Source organism: Magallana gigas, chromosome 2, assembly GCF_963853765.1.
Source record: "Magallana gigas chromosome 2, xbMagGiga1.1, whole genome shotgun sequence".
NCBI classification, from domain to species: Eukaryota; Metazoa; Mollusca; class Bivalvia; order Ostreida; family Ostreidae; genus Magallana; species Magallana gigas.
Window position 1 is genome coordinate 16,343,154 of NC_088854.1, and position 20,834 is coordinate 16,363,987.

Genomic DNA, 20,834 nt, shown 5'->3' on the forward strand with positions numbered 1-20,834 from the left:
TACCTGTAAAGTGCGAAACGAAACAAAATGAAATATACCGAAACGAAACAAAGCGACACAAAAACAAAACGAAATGAAACAAAAACGAAATCGAGCAAAATGAAATGTTATATATATATTTCATTTTGCCGATTTTAAAATATATTTTATATTATTACTTATTAGGTTTGTTACTGACTGTTTACAGAAATTTGTGGGGTCGGTAAAGTCCATAGAAGGCGAGGCGGAGCCGAGCCTTCTATGGACTTTACCGACCCCACAAATTTCTGTAAACTCCGCCTCGCCTTCAATGGACTTTACCGACCCCACAAATTTCTGTAAACAGTAAATAACAAACCTAATAAGTGTTTTGTTTTGTCGAGGACCTAAAGTTTGATATGTAAACAACAAAAGACACTATATAACAATTAAATTCATAGGCTTATTATCTAATTAAGAAATAAAGTACGAGTTTTCGTGAATGTTGCAGAATAACCTCCGAGGTCGAGAAATGTTGTTTTGAAATATAAAAGCCGAGGCGTTAGCCGAGGCTTTTATATTTCAAACAACATTTCGAGACCGAGGAGGTTATCCTGCAACATTCACGATAACAAGAACTTTATTTCTATTCTACTAACAGCCCAGTATTTCTACAGATCGTTTCTCCTCTAGAGAGACGACCTAGGGTGTATTTCTTTCGTCAGTTCGGAATGCTCCGGACGTGTTCTACCCAATGAAGTGTACCAGAACTGTGTGCGCGCACAACAGGAATCGTGTTCGGCGCGCACCACGTTTTGAGGTAGTGCAGAAAGAAGAAAAATGGCGGCAACTGTGTTTATGTGTTCATCTTGTGGAATGTGTTTTGATAAAGTGGGCTTATTCACGGCTCATAATTGCACAGGTAAACGCAGTATACAAATTATTTAAAATCAAAAAATGTTATTATCTTATAAAGCGACATATTTCTGGATTGGATGTAAGAAAATGTTAATAACCTAAAAGCTTTGTTGTATAGTAGTTTATACATCGCAGTTTCGTCCTATCTATAAAGTGTATTCCATTGAGGATCTTCTGCAGCAGCTTATTTTAAGGCTTAATGAAAGTACGAACTGATTACACGGATGTGATTGATGGGTATTTTTTTTTCATATAAATTATCGTCTCGATATTTTTTTAACACGCTATCGAAACCTCAGGTACTTTTTGGGGGGTCTGGAGGAGGAAATAATTGGAGTTATTCCTCACTTACTAATAAAACAGAATCCCAGGGTTGCGTTTTACCAAGGACGTATATACTATACTATATACTTAGTATATACGTCCCTGGTTTTACGAAAGAATATGGCTTAATTTAAAAATACTAATTATTCATTAGTTACTGATAAATTAAACAGTAAAATATACCTGTAGCAGGGCCTATGATTTTTCAAAAAGAAATATTTGATATCAATTTTGCACCATTAAGATGACTTGTGAGACTTGAAATTTTTACGACTTTGTTGTAAGTTCTTTTGTAAAACAGGTCCCTGAACCTTTGTCGTATTCTCAACGGAGGAATTTATTTTATTTTTTTTTGGGGGGGGGGGGGAAGGATTTAATCAATGTCAAAACATATTCACAAATTTTCCTTACTTACCAGCCCATAATTTCATCATATGGTTGAAAGTGAGCAAACACTGAGTTTTTTTAAGATGGTCAATATTATTTGTATAGCTTAATCTTATTTTTAAATATATCTAGGCAGTAAAAGAAAACCTATTGGCATTGGAACTAGTGTTGAAGAGGCAGAGGACGTTGTATTAGAGATGAATACAACCCCACAAGAAAGAAGAAGAACTATGTTTGAATGCCAGGACTGTAAAAAGGTGTTTTACAGTATGGACATTTTTGCAAATCATGTCTGTGTCCAGGCTCAACCTAGCATTAAAGGTATCAATATATTAAATTTAAATTTAACAAAAAGTGACATCTCCATGTGAGTAAAGAATTCTCAAGCAGGATAATGCATCCCAAACATACTAATAAGCAAAACAATACTTGTAATTGTTTCATATGCATAGAAAAATTACATAAACAAGGGAATTTTACTTTTATATAAAAGTTACACTGAGTGTCACAATTTTGATCTTTTGTCTCTGCAGAGGAATCAACAGCATCCAGCGCTTCAACTTCAGAAGGTCAAGATCAAGGTCAAGGTATGTTCTGGACCAGGCCAGCAACCCTCCTTTTGATTGACGAATACAAAAGTAGAATGGATTTGCTAAACAGTGGAAAGCTAAGAAAGAAATCAATGTGGGATCAAATAAGTAAAGTTTTAAGTGGTAAAGGACATAAAATGTCAGGTGCGCAATGCGAGGGGAGATGGAAAACCCTTTTGAGGGGATTAAAAAATGTCCATGATCATAACAAGAAATCGGGAAGGAATCCCAAATATCACCCATATGATAAAGAGTTGGCTTTCATGGCTGAAAAGCCAAACATTGCAGAGTCCTATGTTGTGTCCTCTGGTAGTGGTAATTCAAAAGCTTCAAAACCTATAGCAGCAAGTTTAACTGCTACTGATAACCAACAAAATTTAACTGCGAATGAGTCTGATGCAGAATCAGAAAATTCAAGTAGTAGCGCTTCTAAGAAAGTAAAAAAGGAATCTATTGAATATGAGCCAAAACCAAAGAGAAAAAGGTCAAATGAAGTTGTTGAAGTCCTTAAAAATTTCATGGACACCCAACAGAAAAGGTATGATGACGAGTGTCAAAGAAAGGAGAAAATGCACAGTGAACGCATGGAAATCTTTGGCGGTTTCCTTGAGTTGCTTAAAAAAGGAGCCAATGATGCAAAAAAGTAGAAGGGTTTAATTGTTCAAAACATAGAATACTGGCCTAGGGTGTACCTATCCAATGCTGATTTGTCGGTTGTGATTTTTTTTCCCTTCATATTTGCGCAATTTTTTTTAACAGAACACACAATTACAAGTAAACTCTCAGTCTGTATATAGTGGTATGTAAAAATGGGATGCCAAATGTGATAATTAGAATCTTGAAACAACACACACCCCCCCCCCCCCCCCCAAAAAAAAATTTTTTTTTTGTTTCAACTGACGATTATTTGCATTAAAATCTATACTTTTCTGTAATACTTCCATAATTATATTTTTCTTGTTTGTATCAATAGCAAATGCATTTTGGTTTGGTTTCAAATTGTGTATGTCACATGTATTATTGCAAATTTATGTTTTACAGATACTGATGTTTGCAAGATATGCATGGAAGATGAAAATAAAATTGAATGTGCATTTGTTGAGTGTGGCCACATGTTGGCATGTAGAAGTTGTGCCAGTAAACTAAAATCTTGTCCAGTATGCAGGTCTGAAATACAACAGGTTTTAAAACTGTACAAGCCATGAAATTTTAAGAGTACACTCACAATACAAGGACATGTTAACTGGAGTTACATTTAATATGTGTAAATGTACAATAGTTTAAACAAAATATGTTCTCACTTTGAAATTTAAAACAGATAACTATTAAAATTAAGAAATTCTCTATTTAAATTCACAGTTCATTATTTTTGTATGTGTCTATCTGGTAAAACATTTTAAAAAAGAAAGATTTTCCAGAACTGTAATTTTAAAATGTGAATTTAGAGTGTAATCAGTAATTGCATTATTGTTTGTGTTTTTTTACAATGCGACAAGGCCAATTTGAAAACATTCTTGTGTACTTTACTTGTAGTTCAGTTGTTCCAAATGCTATTTTTTACTAGTCAAAATTGTCCTTGTACTTTTTCTGGCAGATTTGATTGTTCTGTTGATGATTTTTGTGATGCATCCGAATGCCATTTTTACATTCTTTACGCATAATGTTTTTTGTTATATGAGAGAAAATACTCGATTCCTTATTTTTATGATTGTTAAAAATATATATTGTTTTTGTGATATCTTGGAGAAAATACTCGATGTCTTCTTTAGATAGATATTGTTTTTTGTTATATCAGAGAAAATACTCAATTTCTTACTGATACTTTTGTTTAATAAAAACTATGGTACATATACAATACATTGTTTTTTGTTGAAAATTTTCACTTTGATTAAAAGTTAATTAACTTAGTCTTTGTTTTCATACTCAAGTGTTATAAAAAAAAATCAATAATCTAATCTTTAGACTAGATCGTACATGTCATTATTATATACAGGGTTATTTTTGCCCATCTTTTTTTCACCCAATATTACTATAAGCATGTTTTATCAGTTTCAAATATGTCAATTTTCACTATATAATGTTTGTAATCTTTTTTAATTTGACCCTTTTAAAATTCACCCATCAACTGTGAGCAAAAATTTCCTTGTATACAGTAATCATATTAAGAGTTTAAATCGGCATGGATTAATGATGCTTTAATGAGTTTTTCCAGACAAAACATAAATGTTACAAAATTATGTCTTTGTAATTTAAAAGTACATTATTTTGCAATTACATGACACGCCCAGGCAAGAAAGAAATCTGTAAAAAGGTTCAAACACTTCTTAAGTTCAAAGACTGTTTGCAATATTATCGCGTTTGGCATTTGCTTGAGCATTTCCACCTGCCTGATTTCTCGGCAGAGGATTATGATTTACCGCATTATCATCTTCGAAGTAGTCTATCATTTCATCTTCGTTCAGAATACAAATATTGTGTAGAATGCAGCTAACAATAATTAAGTCAACAGCAGTTTCAACTTTGTGAGTGTCTACATATTGTAATCTTCGAAATCTACCTTTGTACACACCAAATGCACGCTCAACTGTTACTCGGGTAGTTGACAGGCATGTATTATAGTGGCGTTGAGTTGGGGATAAATGTCCGTTATCTCTGTAAGGGGTCAACAGCCAATTCCTGAGAGGATATGCAGCATCCCCTATAATGTGAGCATCACCACACCTCGCCGGTCCATTTTCCCAGAGATCAGATGTTCTCAGCACCCTTGCATCATGACAACTGCCAACGCTACCTGCAACAACATGTGTGAACCGCATATCTTCCCTACATACTGCCTGCAAAATCACAGAGTGGTACCCTTTTCGATTGACATATGTCTCTGGGTGTTGCTTTGGTGCTTTTATTTTTATATGTGTACCGTCAATAGCACCTAACACACCTGGGAAGTTAGCTTTCCTTTCAAAACCATCTAAAACTTCTTGCCTGTGAACTCCTTGGGGCCACGTAATGAACTTTGTTTTTAAGTAAGTCAAGAAAACATGAAAAACACGATTTCTACATCGTACCACAGAAACTTCAGCAATATCAAATCTGTCGGCAATACGGTTTAGTGTTTCTTGGCTTGCAACGTACCATAATACGATTAGAAGTTGCTTGAAAATAGGTATATGCTCTCTGCCTCCTGTCCAACTTGGAAGAAGCACTTGATACATCTGAATATTTTCACAAATAGTTTCAAAGGTTGTTCTTGTCACTCTAAAGAAACGTTTAAAATCATCCAAAAGGTACTGAGGTACTACTTCATCCACGTATCCACTTATCTTAATTTTCTCCTGGCGGGCACTGAAAGAAAAGGTACACTAGAGGTAAAAATGTTATTATTTTTTCAAGTAGTTGCTAGGTTCTAAGTATAGTTGTTGTTTTGTACATTCACTTTCTAACCTACTATACATGTTATTATCATTTTTGAAGTATGCAAAAATGGGGGGGGGGGCTCAACCAACTTTCGCCCCCTTTTCGAAAGGAGACAGTAACCCACCCCCCCCCCCCCCCCCTCCCGAAATTACATCACCTAACAAAAACTCGCTTTACAGTTAAGCAACGCGCATTTATTAAAGAGTCATGCACTTACGTTGATGAAGCAACTATTGCGGTAATTGATTCAGCATCGTAGGTGTTTTGATTATCCTCATCGTCATCATCCAGTTCAGCGACGAGAAATAAAATCAATGTATTGTCCGCCATGATGTTTACCCGGAATATCCTCGTGCATTTCATTGGTACAGTGCGAATAGGACGTTCAGGATGCGTTCCGGACAGACGAAAGAAATACACCCTAGGTCATTTTGACGGCTGTTCCGTGTAACCCCAATGGTTTTGTTGGTAATGTTTACATGTGTATCGATCAAAGGAATCAAATGCAGACGACAGAAATTTGTTTGGATTTTTAATACTCTTATCTTATTTATAAAATATCTTTGAATCATATTCCTAATATTATAAGGGCAATTTAATACGATTATTACTACTACACGATATATATTTTATGTAAAAACATGCAGTGAAAAAATGCTAGGGAGGTGCTAGGAACAGCCGCATTGATCTCTTAAAAATAAACATTTGAGGCAATACACATCGTTTTGACTGGAACTAACACGTGAAACTGACATGGTTTTAAAACTTTTTACGGTTTGAAGTTGTACTTTCATAGTCAGTGCGAGACAAATAGGTATTTCTGATCTGATAATTTACTGGTGACGTTCGTGGTATATTGGAGAATAATGTCCGCGGCAACTCTTTGATCTCGGCAATAACTGTAGTAGAATTTTGTACCTTTCTCGTCAGTCGTCTGTGCAAACCTAGATGCCATTGTATATAGGATCGTTTTATTACGTCATGGGCAAAGGGGGTCACTCTAAATATTTCGGGGCTTTAAAATATTACTTATTAGGTTTGCTACTGACTGTTTAAAGAAATTTGTGGGGTCGGTAAAGTCCATAGAAGGCGAGGCGGAGCCGAGCCTTCTATGGACTTTACCGATCCCACAAATTTCTTTAAACAGTCAGTAACAAACCTAATAAGTGTTTTGTTTTGTCGAGGACCTAAAGTTTGATATGTAAACAAACGTTTGTGTAGAAAATCAGTTCAAATAACGTTACGTCCGCCATGTTGCGCTATAAATTTTGACGCTTGCCTTTTAAAGAAATTTGTAAGTCAGCCACGTGACGCGTTTCATCCAATGACGTCGTGACATTCTAGTCCGAGGCAAAACAATTAAAGTTATGGTTGAACGTTTGTGTAAAAAATCAGCTCAAATAACGTTACGTCCCCCATGTTGCCGTATAAATTTTGACGCCCGCCGTGTATTTATAAGGCAATCACGTGACGCGATTCATCCAATGACGTAGAGACATTTTAGTCCGAGGCAAAACAAAATCCATTTATATGTATCGCATAGCCCCCTAACTCCGTCACTACCCTAACTCCGTCACTTTCGGGAAACTCCTCGCCGTTTGAAATCAAGTACGATTATGACGTCATTTTTTACATGTCAAAAATCTTCAATCAAATGTCAACAATTTGCAAAGGTTAAATTTAAGAATATGTCAATAAATAACAGAATTAAACCTTGTTCATTTTATGCACCATTAATTGTGTGAAATCAGCTAAAACTTTTTCACGGGTGCACTAAAATATCGATATTTCTGACATGCGGGCCCATTCGATCATTTACGGTGGTCAGCCATTTTTAGAGAGGTCAAGATGAAACATTTCACATGTAATACATTTTTGATTAAGGTAACTAATACATTTTTTTCAGACCGCAATAGCCTTTATGCACTACTCTTGATGATAACGTCAAATCGCTCATGCCGATACTTTTGCCTTATACAGGGTATAGAAATATCCGGTATATCGCTATTTAGAATATGCTACATTTCTAAAAATGTAATAAATAAATAATTTAATAAGTAATATATTAATTAATGATATAAAATATTTGAAATATATAAGGACATAAATCAAACGGCATCCATAAATTCTGAAAAGGCCATTGTGATTGTTGTTACGTGGACCCATTTTTTATTCTGGCGATCATTTCATTTCGATGAAATTAAATACAATTTGAATTGTATGCACCATTTTTACTTATTATAACTTGACCTAGATACAAATTGAGTTTTAACTAAATTGTTAATGTTTCTTTATTCCCTGCCATATCATAGAGCATGTGGGTGACGGAGTTAGGTTCATAAGTTATGATAGCACGTGTGATAAACGTCGTATTCAGAGGGCTTATTTGAATAAAAATAAAAATATTTTTGTTAATAATTTTATAAATTATATTGTTTCAGATTATATTTAGTGATTGCAAATGATAAAAACCACAAAAAATAATTTACAGAGAAATGCGGGAGGTTTTCTGCTTATGGTGACGGAGTTTGGGTACTCGGGGATATACTTATTTTAATATTTCCTGCTTAAACATCAACTCCATTGTAGAGCAATTTAGAAAATGAAAATAAGCATGTGCCCACTTTTTCTTCTTTTTTCCCCCATATATCCATTCGCGATTTTATATTCTCGCGATTTGATGCAAACCCGTTGAATCGCGATATTAAGTACTCCCGTAAAATAAGCAACCTTCAGTTATACAAAAACATAGGAGGGGCTCCTTCTTAGAACTACATGTACCTATCAAAAAGCTGGACCCCACAATGATCTTTAGTTAATAAACGGGCTTTGTATAATTGATCACATAATGATATGCATAAAAAACAGTAATACACTTTATTTCATTTATCTCAATGTGTACAGTTATTTTGGATTTTTTTTTCGCAAATTATGTTTATAGACATTCGCAATACAACAGTATAGTAACTTTATTTCGCGTAACAACACCATTTCGATCCGTAAATAAACAAGCTTTTATACATGTAACATATCAATTTTGAGAAATTTGTTGTATAGTAAAACATAATAAAAGAGAATACTATGCATATTTTGAAATAAGTATTTTGAAATCAAATAGTATGCACGAGCATATTTGCAGCTGGCAACTGATTTACAGCATGCACGTATAAATAAAATACGTCAATAGAGAAGGGAGCCTTTATCGGTGACAAATTGCTCATTTTTGTGAATTTGGCGTGCCACAGGGGTGGGGTTGTTTCAGTTTGATATAGGCCTACTTGTACCTCTGTATTTAATGGACTATACTGCGTTTACTGGTTTTTTTTGTTAATTTTAGTACAGAACTTATATGATATTATTATGTCAAATTTGCCCCCACAATGTTTTCTGAAAGAAAAACTGCTTGAAAGCAAGCCGTGCTAAAAATGCGAAAATGGCAGGGAAAAGTTAACTTTTTGATGTCATATAGTTCAGATTGTGGGCATTTGGGTCAAAATGACCATTATGAAAATGACAGGGAAAAGTCAACTTTTTCGTGTCATATTTCAAATTGTGGGCATTTGGATCAAAATGAGAATTATGAAAAAACTTCATAGGCATATCTGTACAAAGGAAGCAAAGAAATATAGTAAACTGAAGATGTTCATTTTAGTAGTCAATTTATAATTAAAGGTACTAAGACTATTTACTTTTTTTTGTATAAAATGTATTACTTGCACTTTTTGACTGATTCATCAAAATTTGAATGTTAGAAGTCAAGTTATAAGAGAGATACAGAGGTAATACTTCATTGTTATGTAAACAAAGTTCGAGTCTTATACTTGTTTACAAATAAAATTGAGTAGGGAATTACCATTTCTTTGACAAAATGACCTGTGGCAATCAAAATAAATTGATTCAATGTGTTCATAGATAATATTACCAACTAAGAAAGCTACGTTTGATTGAAAGTTACACCAATAAAGACATTCGTAAACAATAACAAAGCTCAAGCTTTGACAAACTAACCATTCTAAACATTACAAATGGAAAAACAAAATTTTAAGCTCAAATCGTGTCTATGCCCCGTTAAGGCCCATATCATACATGTATATAGTCCTTTACAGGCATTCTAAAGTAGATAAGTAAACTAAAAGTATTCCAAAAGTTGTAAATAAAATTTAAAGTTAAATAAATCACCATCGTACTGTTTTTATTACACGCACACTCATAAGCACCATATTATAATATTTACATCTACCAAATATTATTCCCTCTAATTCTTACGGAAACTTATAGTTATTTATAGAAACCGCCAGACTGAAATCTACACGCCATGTTTATCGATTGGTCGAAATCTACAGCGACTGAAACTGACAGGATTAAAATTGATATGCACTCTTTATCGATCGGTCGAAACCTACAGCGACCTAAGAAAAATCACGGACTGCACGAAATAATCATGATGATGTCAGTCTCACAGGAGACGATTTGGCCATTTCTTTTAGCTAACGTGCTTATGTACATTAACAGTAATTTAGTGAATTTTACTTACTTTTCATAATCAATTTATTAATTAACTAAAAGAAAGATATTAATATAATCTTTGATGATTCATGCGGGTTATGAAGGTAGCGATCATTGCAGAAAATTTTTACATAACCCGCGTTAGCGGGTTATGCATTTATTCTGCAAAGTCGCTACCTTCATATTCCGAATGAATCTTCAAAGAAAACATTTCATTGTTTAAATAATTACTTTAGATAAGTTTTTGTTTGTAAGAGTGGACCCCCCCTCCCCTCAAATAATTTTGGGGGATCTGTCTGGTTATATAGTAAGCAAGCAATACTTCTTACAATCGACAGCAGTGTAATTTTCAAAAATACCGAAGAAAACACAATCTGTCGAAAGTATAAGATGGTGGCAAATCGCTTCTTGAAATTTCGATCATTTGAATTAGCCCCTCTCTTTAAAGCTCTAACAATTACAATCGAGGGTATTTAAAGGTTTAGACATTGCTCTAGCCATTTCTCAAAGCTTTTGTGAATAAGATATTGAACTTTCACACAAAAATGTTCTGAAATGATTTCGAATGAACCAGTTCGTATCGACCTGTTCGAGTATTAAACAAATAGCAACGCTTAAAAACAACACTTGACATACATATAGTTCAATAGATTTTGAAATGTACGTTTTATATGATGCGTTTTCCATTTCATTTTCCAATTTCTTAGTCTTCCATCTTTGGGCACTTTGCCTAATACAACTACATGCTTGTTCACTGAAACTTTGTAGTTGAATTTCGGGATTTAGAAAAGTTCAACAAATATGTACACCCATTCACAATCTTTTGACATTTTTTTTATTTTCAAATCAAAAAATTTACAGAGTTACAAAAATAGTTTACACAACAAAGGATGCCAGTAATAGGGCATCATTACATTCAAGAGTATAAAATCAACATCTGGGACCAAGTTTAAGTTCTTTTCCATACTGAAGTCAGAGAAACTACATTGGATTCAGTTTATCCGAGAGCATACACTTATGAGAGACAATACAAGACCAGTGTTTTATAAGAATGTCTATGTCTTGAATAACAAGAGGTAATAGATACATAACTACATAACGTGCCACAAATCCTGTTTTCAACCTGCTATTGGGGAAACCTGCACAATTTAGTATTTCATGGATCCATTTCAAAAATATGAAATACAATAAAAAATAAAAAAAAAAATACATAGAAAACCTGAAAGACTTAATGAATATCTCTAGATATCATAGTTATTAATATCATCTGGAAAAAAAAAAACCTTGCTATAAAACTTTTTCTCAATTGGGAAAAAAAAGATGCAAGCAAAAGGAGCATTAATATCGCTTCCAAGTTTAGGGGGCAAATTAAATGACCACTATAGGCACTCAGAACATCACCGACTTTGGTTTAGATTGATTCTCAAGACATGGATGATTTCCAAGGATTATATGAGTATCCTGAATTACACTTGCATATAACAGGATAGGCTTGGTATGTGGGTACTTGATCCTATTCAAATTGATCCTATTCAAATTAAAGTCCATCAATTGAAACAAATATGATGGAAACAAGTAATGTCTCAATCTTATATCACAAATTGGTAATCATTGTTAAATTCAAGTAATATAAATTTGTCAAGTTAGATGTATATTGCGCCTCAGATATGAATGAAGGCTTCTGCAGTGAATATACCTTTAATCATAATAATAAGTGGGCATGCATGCTTCATATTTATGATCCGTAATCCAGATCAGAATTGTGTTACATCCCGTTTTGGAAAACCAACAGATGATAAAAGCTGCAAGAAGAATGAAAGACTCAATAAGGAGAGATTTCATTAGGTGGGGGACAAGACAGTCTCAATAAAATTGTGAGAATTTCACACAAGTGCAAAGTAAAATTTACTAAGTTGATACTTATGATAAAACTGACTTACTGGGTAATTGGTATCAAATCAAAATATAAAATTTATTTCAATGATGAATACTTTTTAGAACAACAATGCATAAACAGAATTTGAAACAGTTTTGTTAGTTGAACACGTTATGTTAATCAGTAATAAAAACACTGGTGTAAAATCTCGAATAAAAAATTAAAAAATTAAAAGTAAAATTAACCACGCCTGTAAAACAAGCCTGTTGTACAAGGCAAAGTACCCATGTTCACTTAGTCAAGTGTTTACCTCCAACAATTTGGAGCAATGAGTAGCTTTTCAGCTCTATAAGAGCAAAGTACTTGATGCTCTCAGCAAGAAAACACAAATAAATAAATATAGCTTCAGCATGGCATCCATGAATCTTTCCCAATGTAGCTGTACTTTTAAAAACTGTGCATATGCAAACAATGTTAGATTATTTCTTCATAAAAGTAGCCATTACATCAATAGGCAGAGGGAAAATAATGGTCGAGTTCTTCTCTGCTGCGATGGAGTTAAGAGTCTGCAGGTAACGGAGTTGAATGGCGGCCGGAGACTCCATCATGACATCAGCGGCTTCTTTCAGCGCACGCGACGCCTTCTGTTCTCCTTCAGCAGCAACAATCTGAAACAGACATAATACATGATTAACTTGCAACTACACTAGCATTGTTTTCAAATATTGAGTAAAGCCATGAAGTAGCCAGCTCTAAGTAACCTCCAATTAATGCATATAATTGTTTCCTTTTGATAACAATTGTCAGGATATAAACAGTAGACGATTTACAATGTTTCCTGTACTGTAAGGAAAATGTATCTTGATATCACATTCAGCTAATAATAGTGTCTGTAATACCAACCTTAGCCCTGGCCTCTCTGGATGCTTCTGCCTCAGCTGCCATAGCTCTCTGTAACTGGATGGGGAGGCGGACATCTTTACTGTAAACAAAGAGGGATTTTTTTTACTAGATATCAAAAATAAAATTTGACAAACATGGTTGTTTTAGCTGTACATGGAGAAAAAATGTTTCCTATTTATCAAACAATTCTATAAATAAAGTCTCCAGAACCTTTTCTTTATTACTACAGCTTTTTAATAGAATGTTATCTTTTCATAAACAAAAAAATGTTATATCATGAAATTAAGTATTGTATCACCATTATAACACAGCTTATGTACCCCTACTTACATCTCAACTCTCTCTACTTTGACACCCCAGGGATCTGTAGCTTCATCAAGTTGTACCTAAAATAAATAATAAATTTCTCTGTTATTGGTTCAGTATACCTGTAATAACATCTTTGTGATACATCTGAAAAAAGTCGGGAAGTCTTTAGTGACAACTTTCTTTAAAAATACTCAGCAAGTATAAGTACTAATCTAATTACATGTACAGTAAAACATGGCTATAGCGAACATGCTTATAATAAATTGACACTTCCTGCGAAGTGATTTTTACTCCCCATGACTTCATAACATGTTGTGAACTTGACGAATATAATGAATTACTCTTTTAACGAAGCAAAATGGCCCATCCCAGAAGTAAATTTGATGGATATGAATCACGCTTTTAACGAAGCAAATTGGCCCATCCCAGACACTTCGTTATAAGCGTGTTTTACTGTACAATCGATATAAATAAAATGTTCAAGTTACAAGCCTTTCACTACAAACATAAACAACTTTATCAATTAAAAAAATCAATGAAATCTTTTTTGACATTACAGGAAACACTCTTGTTCAAACATTGAACTCCATTTAACCCCTTTAAAACTTTTTTTCTGCTTTATTTAACAATACAGACCATTCACAATTATCTTCAGTTGAAATACAAATTCATACAAAATATACAGTTTGATACTCATTTTCAATGTCAATTACTAATCTGGTGTTAGAGCTTGATTACCAGCTTTCCTATTTGCAAGAAACCCTTAATAAAAGATAACCACACACTCAATATGGATGGTGAATATGACTCTCTAGATACTTAACAATCCAGAAGAATAAAAATCAATATCAGATATCAGAATCCATACTATTTCTGAACATCCTGCAGAACTTTAAAAAGAGAACTACATGTGTTTAAAAAATACTATTCTTTATACTATAAAACCAATTAAACTCACAGCTTTAGTAAAGATCAGACACTTCCTTGAACTTAAATTGAAGAGTAAGTACTTAATGTAGCCACATTTCAGTCTCTTTACATCAATGATACATGTACAAGTATTGATTTATTTAGCAGAAACACTTCCAGGAATCAATGGTAGACATTGTTGATATACAATGAATAATACCAAGTAATTATAGTTGGGTATCTTTGATAATCGATTTCTATGCCTTTACATGGAAATTGGGTCAAGTCATCCCTGATATATATGTTAACTATGACCATTATGAACAACTGTACTCTGAAACAACCTGATTTCTACACAATGTCCAATGATACAAAGCCCATAGGTAAATATGTAAAGTTAAAGATTGATTTAACATCATTAAACTGAATATCCAATAAATCTTAACATGAATACTGAATCCTTCCACAATGCCCCATCGGAATTTTTTTAAACCAACAATTCATAATTAATTTACCACCAATTTATATCATTAGCTCTATATATATATATATATATATATATATGAAACAATTACTGGTATTTAAAAAATTGGTTTTTCTGTTCTATTGAATTGGTTTTGATTGCATACCCACATTCAGTCTTTTTTTTCAAAGATTTCAATATTTTAGATACCAGACCTAACCACCACTTCTTTTGCTCGTAATCATATATATACACATGTATATACATTTTGTATATCTAACAGACAATACTGTCAAAAGCTCCTGATAAATATATAGGCTCAGAAAGATAATTTTTATCATAATAAAAGTACTTAGAAATTTGTAATGTGATTTTTTTTAGTCCATAGATTGGCTATAACTTAGGTGCCATGTATGTATTTCTCTGAAATCATTGCATTTTTTTTTTACACAGTATTATGTAAAGTTCTGCAGATTAATACCTTCATGTTTGAGGCAATAGATTCTCTATCAGTCAAAAGCTCTGCCATAAGCCTGGTTCCAAGGACATTTCTTAATGTGGTAGCAGCTAACAGACGGGTGGACTGGTAAGCATCAGAGACATTGACTGTTGCCATGGTAGCATCAAAGATTCTGATATAAATAACGGCATCCACAGCTACAGTGACAGAGTCTTTTGTAAGGATCTGAATGGAATTGAAAAGTAGTACATGTTAATGTAGTGTATAGCACATTTCATTTATTTCTGTATTATTTCAAGCATTAATTATTGTTGGATCTACCAATTAAAATTATCTAACAAAAATAGCTGACACTTACTTCTTGTGGGGGCACATCATATGTAAGGGTTCTCATATCAGTTTTCTTAAAGTCATCAATGCAAGGCAAGATGAAAAATAATCCTACAAGTAAAATCATACACCATATAATGGTTTATACACCAACCTTTAGGGATTTTTAAAAATTGGGGAGGGGAAGGGGTGCGTGGTCAGGTGAGAGAGACAATTCCAATCCTTGTAAAAAGCTATATATATTCTTGCTTGCAAACACTTTTATACTTGATGTGACTTATCAAATAAAATTAACACAAAAAAATGACTGCAATAAAATTTACTTTTGAATCAGTCAAATATTAAAAATGAGAAAGTTCACTGATCCAGGTTTGTGAAGTGGACTTATTGTGAAACAGAATACTGGTATTTACACTGCTATGTGAACCAGTGAGGCAGCAATACAAAACATTATATGTGCATCATATATCCCTTTAAAAAATCCACAAACTGATAGTTTACTTTCCTGCCACACCGACTGAAGGCCAAGTAAAAGATTCCAGTAATGCTAGTTTGGATAAGGAGTCAACATACATAAATCCATTCTTAATAAGTAAGGTAAATACTTACCTGGGCCTTTGGCTCCTCCTGGTAAAACTCGCCCCAGTCTGAAAATGACTGCCCTCTCATACTCTTGCACCACCTGGATTTTATATCGACCAAAATATAATTACACTACACATTGTTTTAAGGTCAATGTTGATGAGTTACAGCTAGTCTAAGAGAATTTAATAAGTTTCAATATGACAGCTAGATTAATATACAAAATCCTACTGCAATAATTTTAAAATCTCTATACATCAACTCTGTAAAAAAAACACCAACAAACAACTTTACCTTAATTGTTAAACAAAGGGAAAGTGGGAAAAACAATGCAACAAGAACGTAGGAAAATGCCATCAAAATGTATCCACAGCAACCAATATCCCCATCCTGCTCAGTATGTTGCTCTTGACCTGTCAACAACAATTTATTAATAAAATCGAAATTCATCTGACTTTTTTGCAAATATTTTGCCACATTATGAATCCCTCGCCTGGTCTTTTAATTGACACAGAATATGAGGCACTCAAACACTTCATGTATACACTTAAAAAATTTTAAAGACAAAATTAAAGACAAAGGGTGTCACTAAGCTAAATCACTAAAATCAGGAATACTTGATGTTTCAGGCAGTTCCCTTTTTGGCATTTTTTATTTTAAAAATCATGCTCTAGACTATTAGAAAGAGAAATATATGGTCAAGCAATTCTTTGCATTATATGCATTTTGGTTCATGGCTATTTGTTTCTGCTTAAATACAGGTTTTTAAATCCAAACATTTTTATTAACATATGGTATATTACTTCTTTATCTTCCTTTTTTTTAATCTTACTTTCTTTCAATTTACTTTACCTGAAATCATAGAACAACTGGGACAAATAATTGTACAGCTCTTCACTTCACCCCTATTTCAAAATAGAGACATTTTGGCTCTGGTGAGCTAAAATGAAGCATGATTGTATGCACATATGCACTAGAGCAACTATGATTACATACACAAATTAGCTATCATGCAAAGATAAACATTTTCGCTTTATACATTGCAATAAAGGAAACTCTTTTGATCAAACTGACCAACGCTGGACCGCGGGGTTACTATTTAGGGCGTTTTCCCAATGAAACGATTTTATTCGCCTACTGTACAGTATCTTAATATCAGTGGATACACTTAATATTTAATAAATAAATCTTTCATTAAAACCTTTTAGACATTTATGAATTACAAATTTGACTTTGTGTTTCATATATGAAACCAAATCACAATAAAAACCTCTTTAAATTAACAATGAAAGCTACTGCGATGTAGTGGATCGATGACTGACAACATCAAAACATGGTCGTTACGGAGGATCGTACATTTCCCCACAAATCTTGTTGTATACATATTTTCAAATTTGTCTCCAAAATGTTGCAGTTCACATGATATTCACAATAATCATCTTACCTCGCTGCATCGTTCAAATTTGTTAGTTCAATCCGGTTGATCTCTAAGCCTATTTTAACATACCCAGTGTACAATGTGACGTCACAGTATACACTTGTCACGAGGTCCAGATTTCGCAATGTTCGATTTTGACATACTGAACAAACATCATAAATTGATTTCAATTGAATATTTGATACGTCATCATTGTATAAAAAAAACTTTAATTATTTACATTTTGCCTTAATATTCTCGAGACAATGCTATGTTTACTTGTTTTACCAATGTTTACACCTATATATACATCTATGCATGTTTATTCATGAGACTATTTATACTATAAATGTAGGGAAAATCAAAATGGAGTCATTTTTTTTTCATAGATATGTTGGTGGAAGAATCTACACATGCTTGACGCGCGCGAGGATGGTATGTGATGGACAAAGATAAGGTTATCCATATATATCTAGCACATCCACCTTCAACCATTTTTTATCTTCCAGTGAACATGGGGAACAAAGTTGGCCAAGTCAGTTATTTCGATGGAATACAACCACATGTTTTTAATGCTGATAAAACCATAATGCAATATATGCCTGTTTACAAATGTGCGACACGACACAAATCGATGCAATAGTAAAAAGACATGCACTCCTTCATAGTAAAAATGTTTTGTACATGTAGACAATTTCTATCAAACACCTAAGTTAACAACAATGTACATAATCTGTATTTCTTACCCTTTGCAGAGTTAACAAGTTCTAAGTCCTGTCTGTCCTCGGCCATTATAGTAGCTTATACTACTGCAAAGTATAAACACACTTGCGCTGCTATATCTGTGCGTGCCAATGAATTAAATTATAAATAGCAATTGTACCTTGCGACGGATGGACCTTTCCGGTGGAACCGCTGTGCATGGCTATTTTCCTTGTTTATTAGCGTGTAAAGCTGCAATATTACAAAACAGGAAGTTTTCTTAAATTTATATTATAGAAATGTCTCACTTGACGTATACAGGTAAATAAAAAGTACACGGGGTATGACAATTACACGGATTACCAAATACACCGGTAATGACGAAATGATCGATACACGATGAATGTAAACAAATGTAACCCAGGTGAGACCGAGGACTTTTAAACAGAGAGAGGGGGAGGGAGGGAGGATATTTTCATACACCTTTATTTGCATTGCTTCATTATGTCTTAATTGGTTAAAACCTTAAAAATTATATTCTATAGTCTGTCCCAAGATATTTATGCTGCACATTTGGACGATTTTATAAAAAAAAATACACATACCTGTAAAAGAAGTGCAATTGTAATAGTTGAAAGGGATAATTTCCAAGATAATTTCATTGACACATTTTCAACTGTCACTCAGAAAAATTCACAGGAACGAAAACAGAATCCTTACGGAGATTTATAATGGGGAATGTTTACATATTTTCTCCATTCGGAATACACTCGGAATACATCGCGCAATTTTTCAACGTTATCATCCGGGCTTGCTGCAATACAAAATCTCCGTAGACATCACATTTTTTAGCATTGTATTGAAACCTGATAAGCTAGCAGGGGCGTTTCGACTGAGAAATCTTGGAAATTTTTTATACTTTTGAATGAACATCGTTTGAACCCTGAGGTATTTATAAATATCAAGCAATTAAGCAAAATGTGAATCCAAGATATCTTGGGACAGACTTTTTTTATAACATATATATATATATATATATACATGTATATATATATATATATATATATATATATATATATATATATATATATATATATATATATATATATAACACAAAGATCCACGTGCGTTGGATATATATATTGAGGGTAACATTGATTAAATTAGCCCCCGAGGGACGAAATATTGCCCAATGCAAAGTGGAGGGCAATATCTTTGTCCCAAGGGTGCTAATATAACCAAAGTTGCCTGAAAACACAGTCAACTTTATTTTGTTTTGTTATATGAAGAAACAAACCAAAATTTAAGAAAAGAAAGTAATTGAAAACAGATCGCTGTAATTGTCTCAGCTCAACAAAGAATTAACGAATTCAATTTGTGCAAAGTTCATTTCCAAAATATCCTCAGCATCAAACAGTCACTGGTGATATTCCGCCGCCCTAAGAATTTAACATACAGATGTTTTACCTGATTTTACTTCACAGTAATTCGCAAATCCTTATATACTTTATGATAGCAAATGGTAGCATTGCACGTTCGTTGTTTACTTGCCTTGACTGACTGTCTATTATGACGTCATGACCTTGTTTTGGAGTCAAGAAGAGTTATTTTCATCACCGTTTACAAATCAACAAATCAGAAGCGATTAATTGAAATAGAGGGAATATTCTCTAGATATTATTCCTAGGCGGTCAATATTAAAAAAATATTGACTGGTCAACATTTTTCGGACGAGCTAATATTACAATTATTGACTATTCGTCTATATAGAGTTATATAGTGAGAATTTACTACTGAATATAACAAATATATATATATAATATATATATAGCCGGTACATATTACATGCATGTATATGTATATTATATGACATATACTTTTTTATTCATTTCAAAATTTAATGACTTAACCATTACTTAACCATGACTTAATCATTAACCAAAATTTTGTATGAAACTTCTTTTTGTTAAATGTATTTCCTTTTTTCTAATTAAAAAATTTTCTTTATGAGTCCAACACTCAACAAATGCATGAGTTAACCCCATACTGGAAAAAGAATGCTTAAATACCGGTACATGAGAGGCAATTGCTTGACCATCTTAAAATAATCCTAGTTAACTCTGCAGTCTTAATTATATAATTGAAGTTTTACTCTATACCGTTCTTTCAATGCTACATGTACATGTAATTACCATTGTTTTCAATTATTATGGCTCAGTTTCTCCATCTGTCTGTCTGCTGAGATCACCTTTTCAAATCAAGTTTTCTCTCCCCTTTGTCTAATCCAACTCATAATTCGGATCTATGGTGCTTTTGGCTAAAGAGTATGAAGTGACTTGAACCCATTTAGTTTCCATATTGTAAGGTTATTAGGTCATGCAAATGTTTTTAAATCTGGTCCATATATTACATAATAGTATTACCTCCCTTGGTCCAAAATGCTTGTATATTTCACCCTCAGAGTGACTGGATAAAGAATTGCAGTGACCTTGAACAAAGTTTCTAGATCAAAGGTCAAGGTCAGACCTCTGTGAAATAATCTTTGTCCAAACTATATATATATATACACACACACCCCTTTCTTAGCAATATCTGACTCGATTTGTGATCATACTCAACATACTTAACATAAAAAATGGTAGGGGAAAGTGGTCTTGAACCAAATTAGATATAAAATGATCATAGCAGATCTCCCTATTGAAATCCAACTTTGGACCTTAAGTTTTCCTCTGTAGTCTAATCATGCTTAGATTTTACCAAAATGACTGTCTGTAGGCAAATGTATA

The 20,834-nt window shown here is 33.3% G+C and overlaps 4 protein-coding genes across 14 annotated transcripts in view; 2 read left to right on the forward strand and 2 right to left on the reverse strand.

The window, feature by feature from the left end:
* The first annotated feature begins 663 nt into the window (after positions 1-663).
* On the forward strand, positions 664-4,084 carry LOC136272759 (putative inhibitor of apoptosis). 2 transcript variants are annotated; one of them, XM_066075257.1, is made up of 4 exons: positions 664-880; positions 1,720-1,908; positions 2,121-2,174; positions 3,219-4,084. In XM_066075257.1, exons 1-4 carry the CDS (start codon positions 799-801, stop codon positions 3,380-3,382), a joined length of 489 nt encoding a protein of 162 aa, XP_065931329.1. In that variant the 5' UTR covers positions 664-798; the 3' UTR covers positions 3,383-4,084. The 2 variants fall into 2 exon arrangements, with proteins under 2 accessions (XP_065931329.1, XP_065931328.1); XM_066075256.1 differs by having other exon boundaries at positions 2,121-4,084.
* A 311-nt stretch (positions 4,085-4,395) lies between these two features.
* LOC136272758 (putative nuclease HARBI1) lies at positions 4,396-6,015 on the reverse strand. Its single transcript, XM_066075255.1, has 2 exons — positions 5,809-6,015; positions 4,396-5,519 (listed from the first exon to the last, which is right to left on the reverse strand). The coding sequence occupies exons 1-2, from the start codon at positions 5,952-5,954 to the stop codon at positions 4,508-4,510; spliced, it is 1,158 nt and encodes a 385-aa protein (XP_065931327.1). The 5' UTR covers positions 5,955-6,015; the 3' UTR covers positions 4,396-4,507.
* A 4,894-nt stretch (positions 6,016-10,909) lies between these two features.
* Positions 10,910-18,725, reverse strand: LOC105320776 (mechanosensory protein 2). Of its 6 annotated transcripts, none has more exons than XM_066075265.1 (11): positions 18,654-18,725; positions 18,230-18,300; positions 16,782-16,834; positions 16,224-16,342; positions 15,957-16,029; positions 15,376-15,458; positions 15,039-15,242; positions 13,207-13,262; positions 12,877-12,955; positions 12,480-12,641; positions 10,910-11,899 (listed from the first exon to the last, which is right to left on the reverse strand). In XM_066075265.1, the coding sequence occupies exons 1-11, from the start codon at positions 18,708-18,710 to the stop codon at positions 11,852-11,854; spliced, it is 1,005 nt and encodes a 334-aa protein (XP_065931337.1). In that variant the 5' UTR covers positions 18,711-18,725; the 3' UTR covers positions 10,910-11,851. The 6 variants fall into 6 exon arrangements, with proteins under 6 accessions (XP_065931337.1, XP_034304127.2, XP_065931338.1 ...); XM_034448236.2 differs by lacking the exon at positions 18,654-18,725 and adding an exon at positions 18,412-18,558; XM_066075266.1 differs by lacking the exons at positions 18,230-18,300; positions 18,654-18,725 and adding an exon at positions 17,004-17,094.
* LOC105320779 (band 7 protein AGAP004871) overlaps positions 17,713-20,834 on the forward strand; it is a 37,233-nt gene continuing 34,111 nt past the window's right edge. For 3 of the 5 annotated variants that reach the window (XM_066075258.1, XM_066075264.1, XM_066075261.1), the window contains exon 1: positions 18,345-18,472. The gene's annotated coding sequence lies outside the window, so the exon portion shown is untranslated. Of the gene's footprint in view, positions 17,804-18,344; positions 18,473-20,834 lie in introns of those variants that run through there. The other 2 variants (XM_066075259.1, XM_066075260.1) reach the window with 2 other exon arrangements.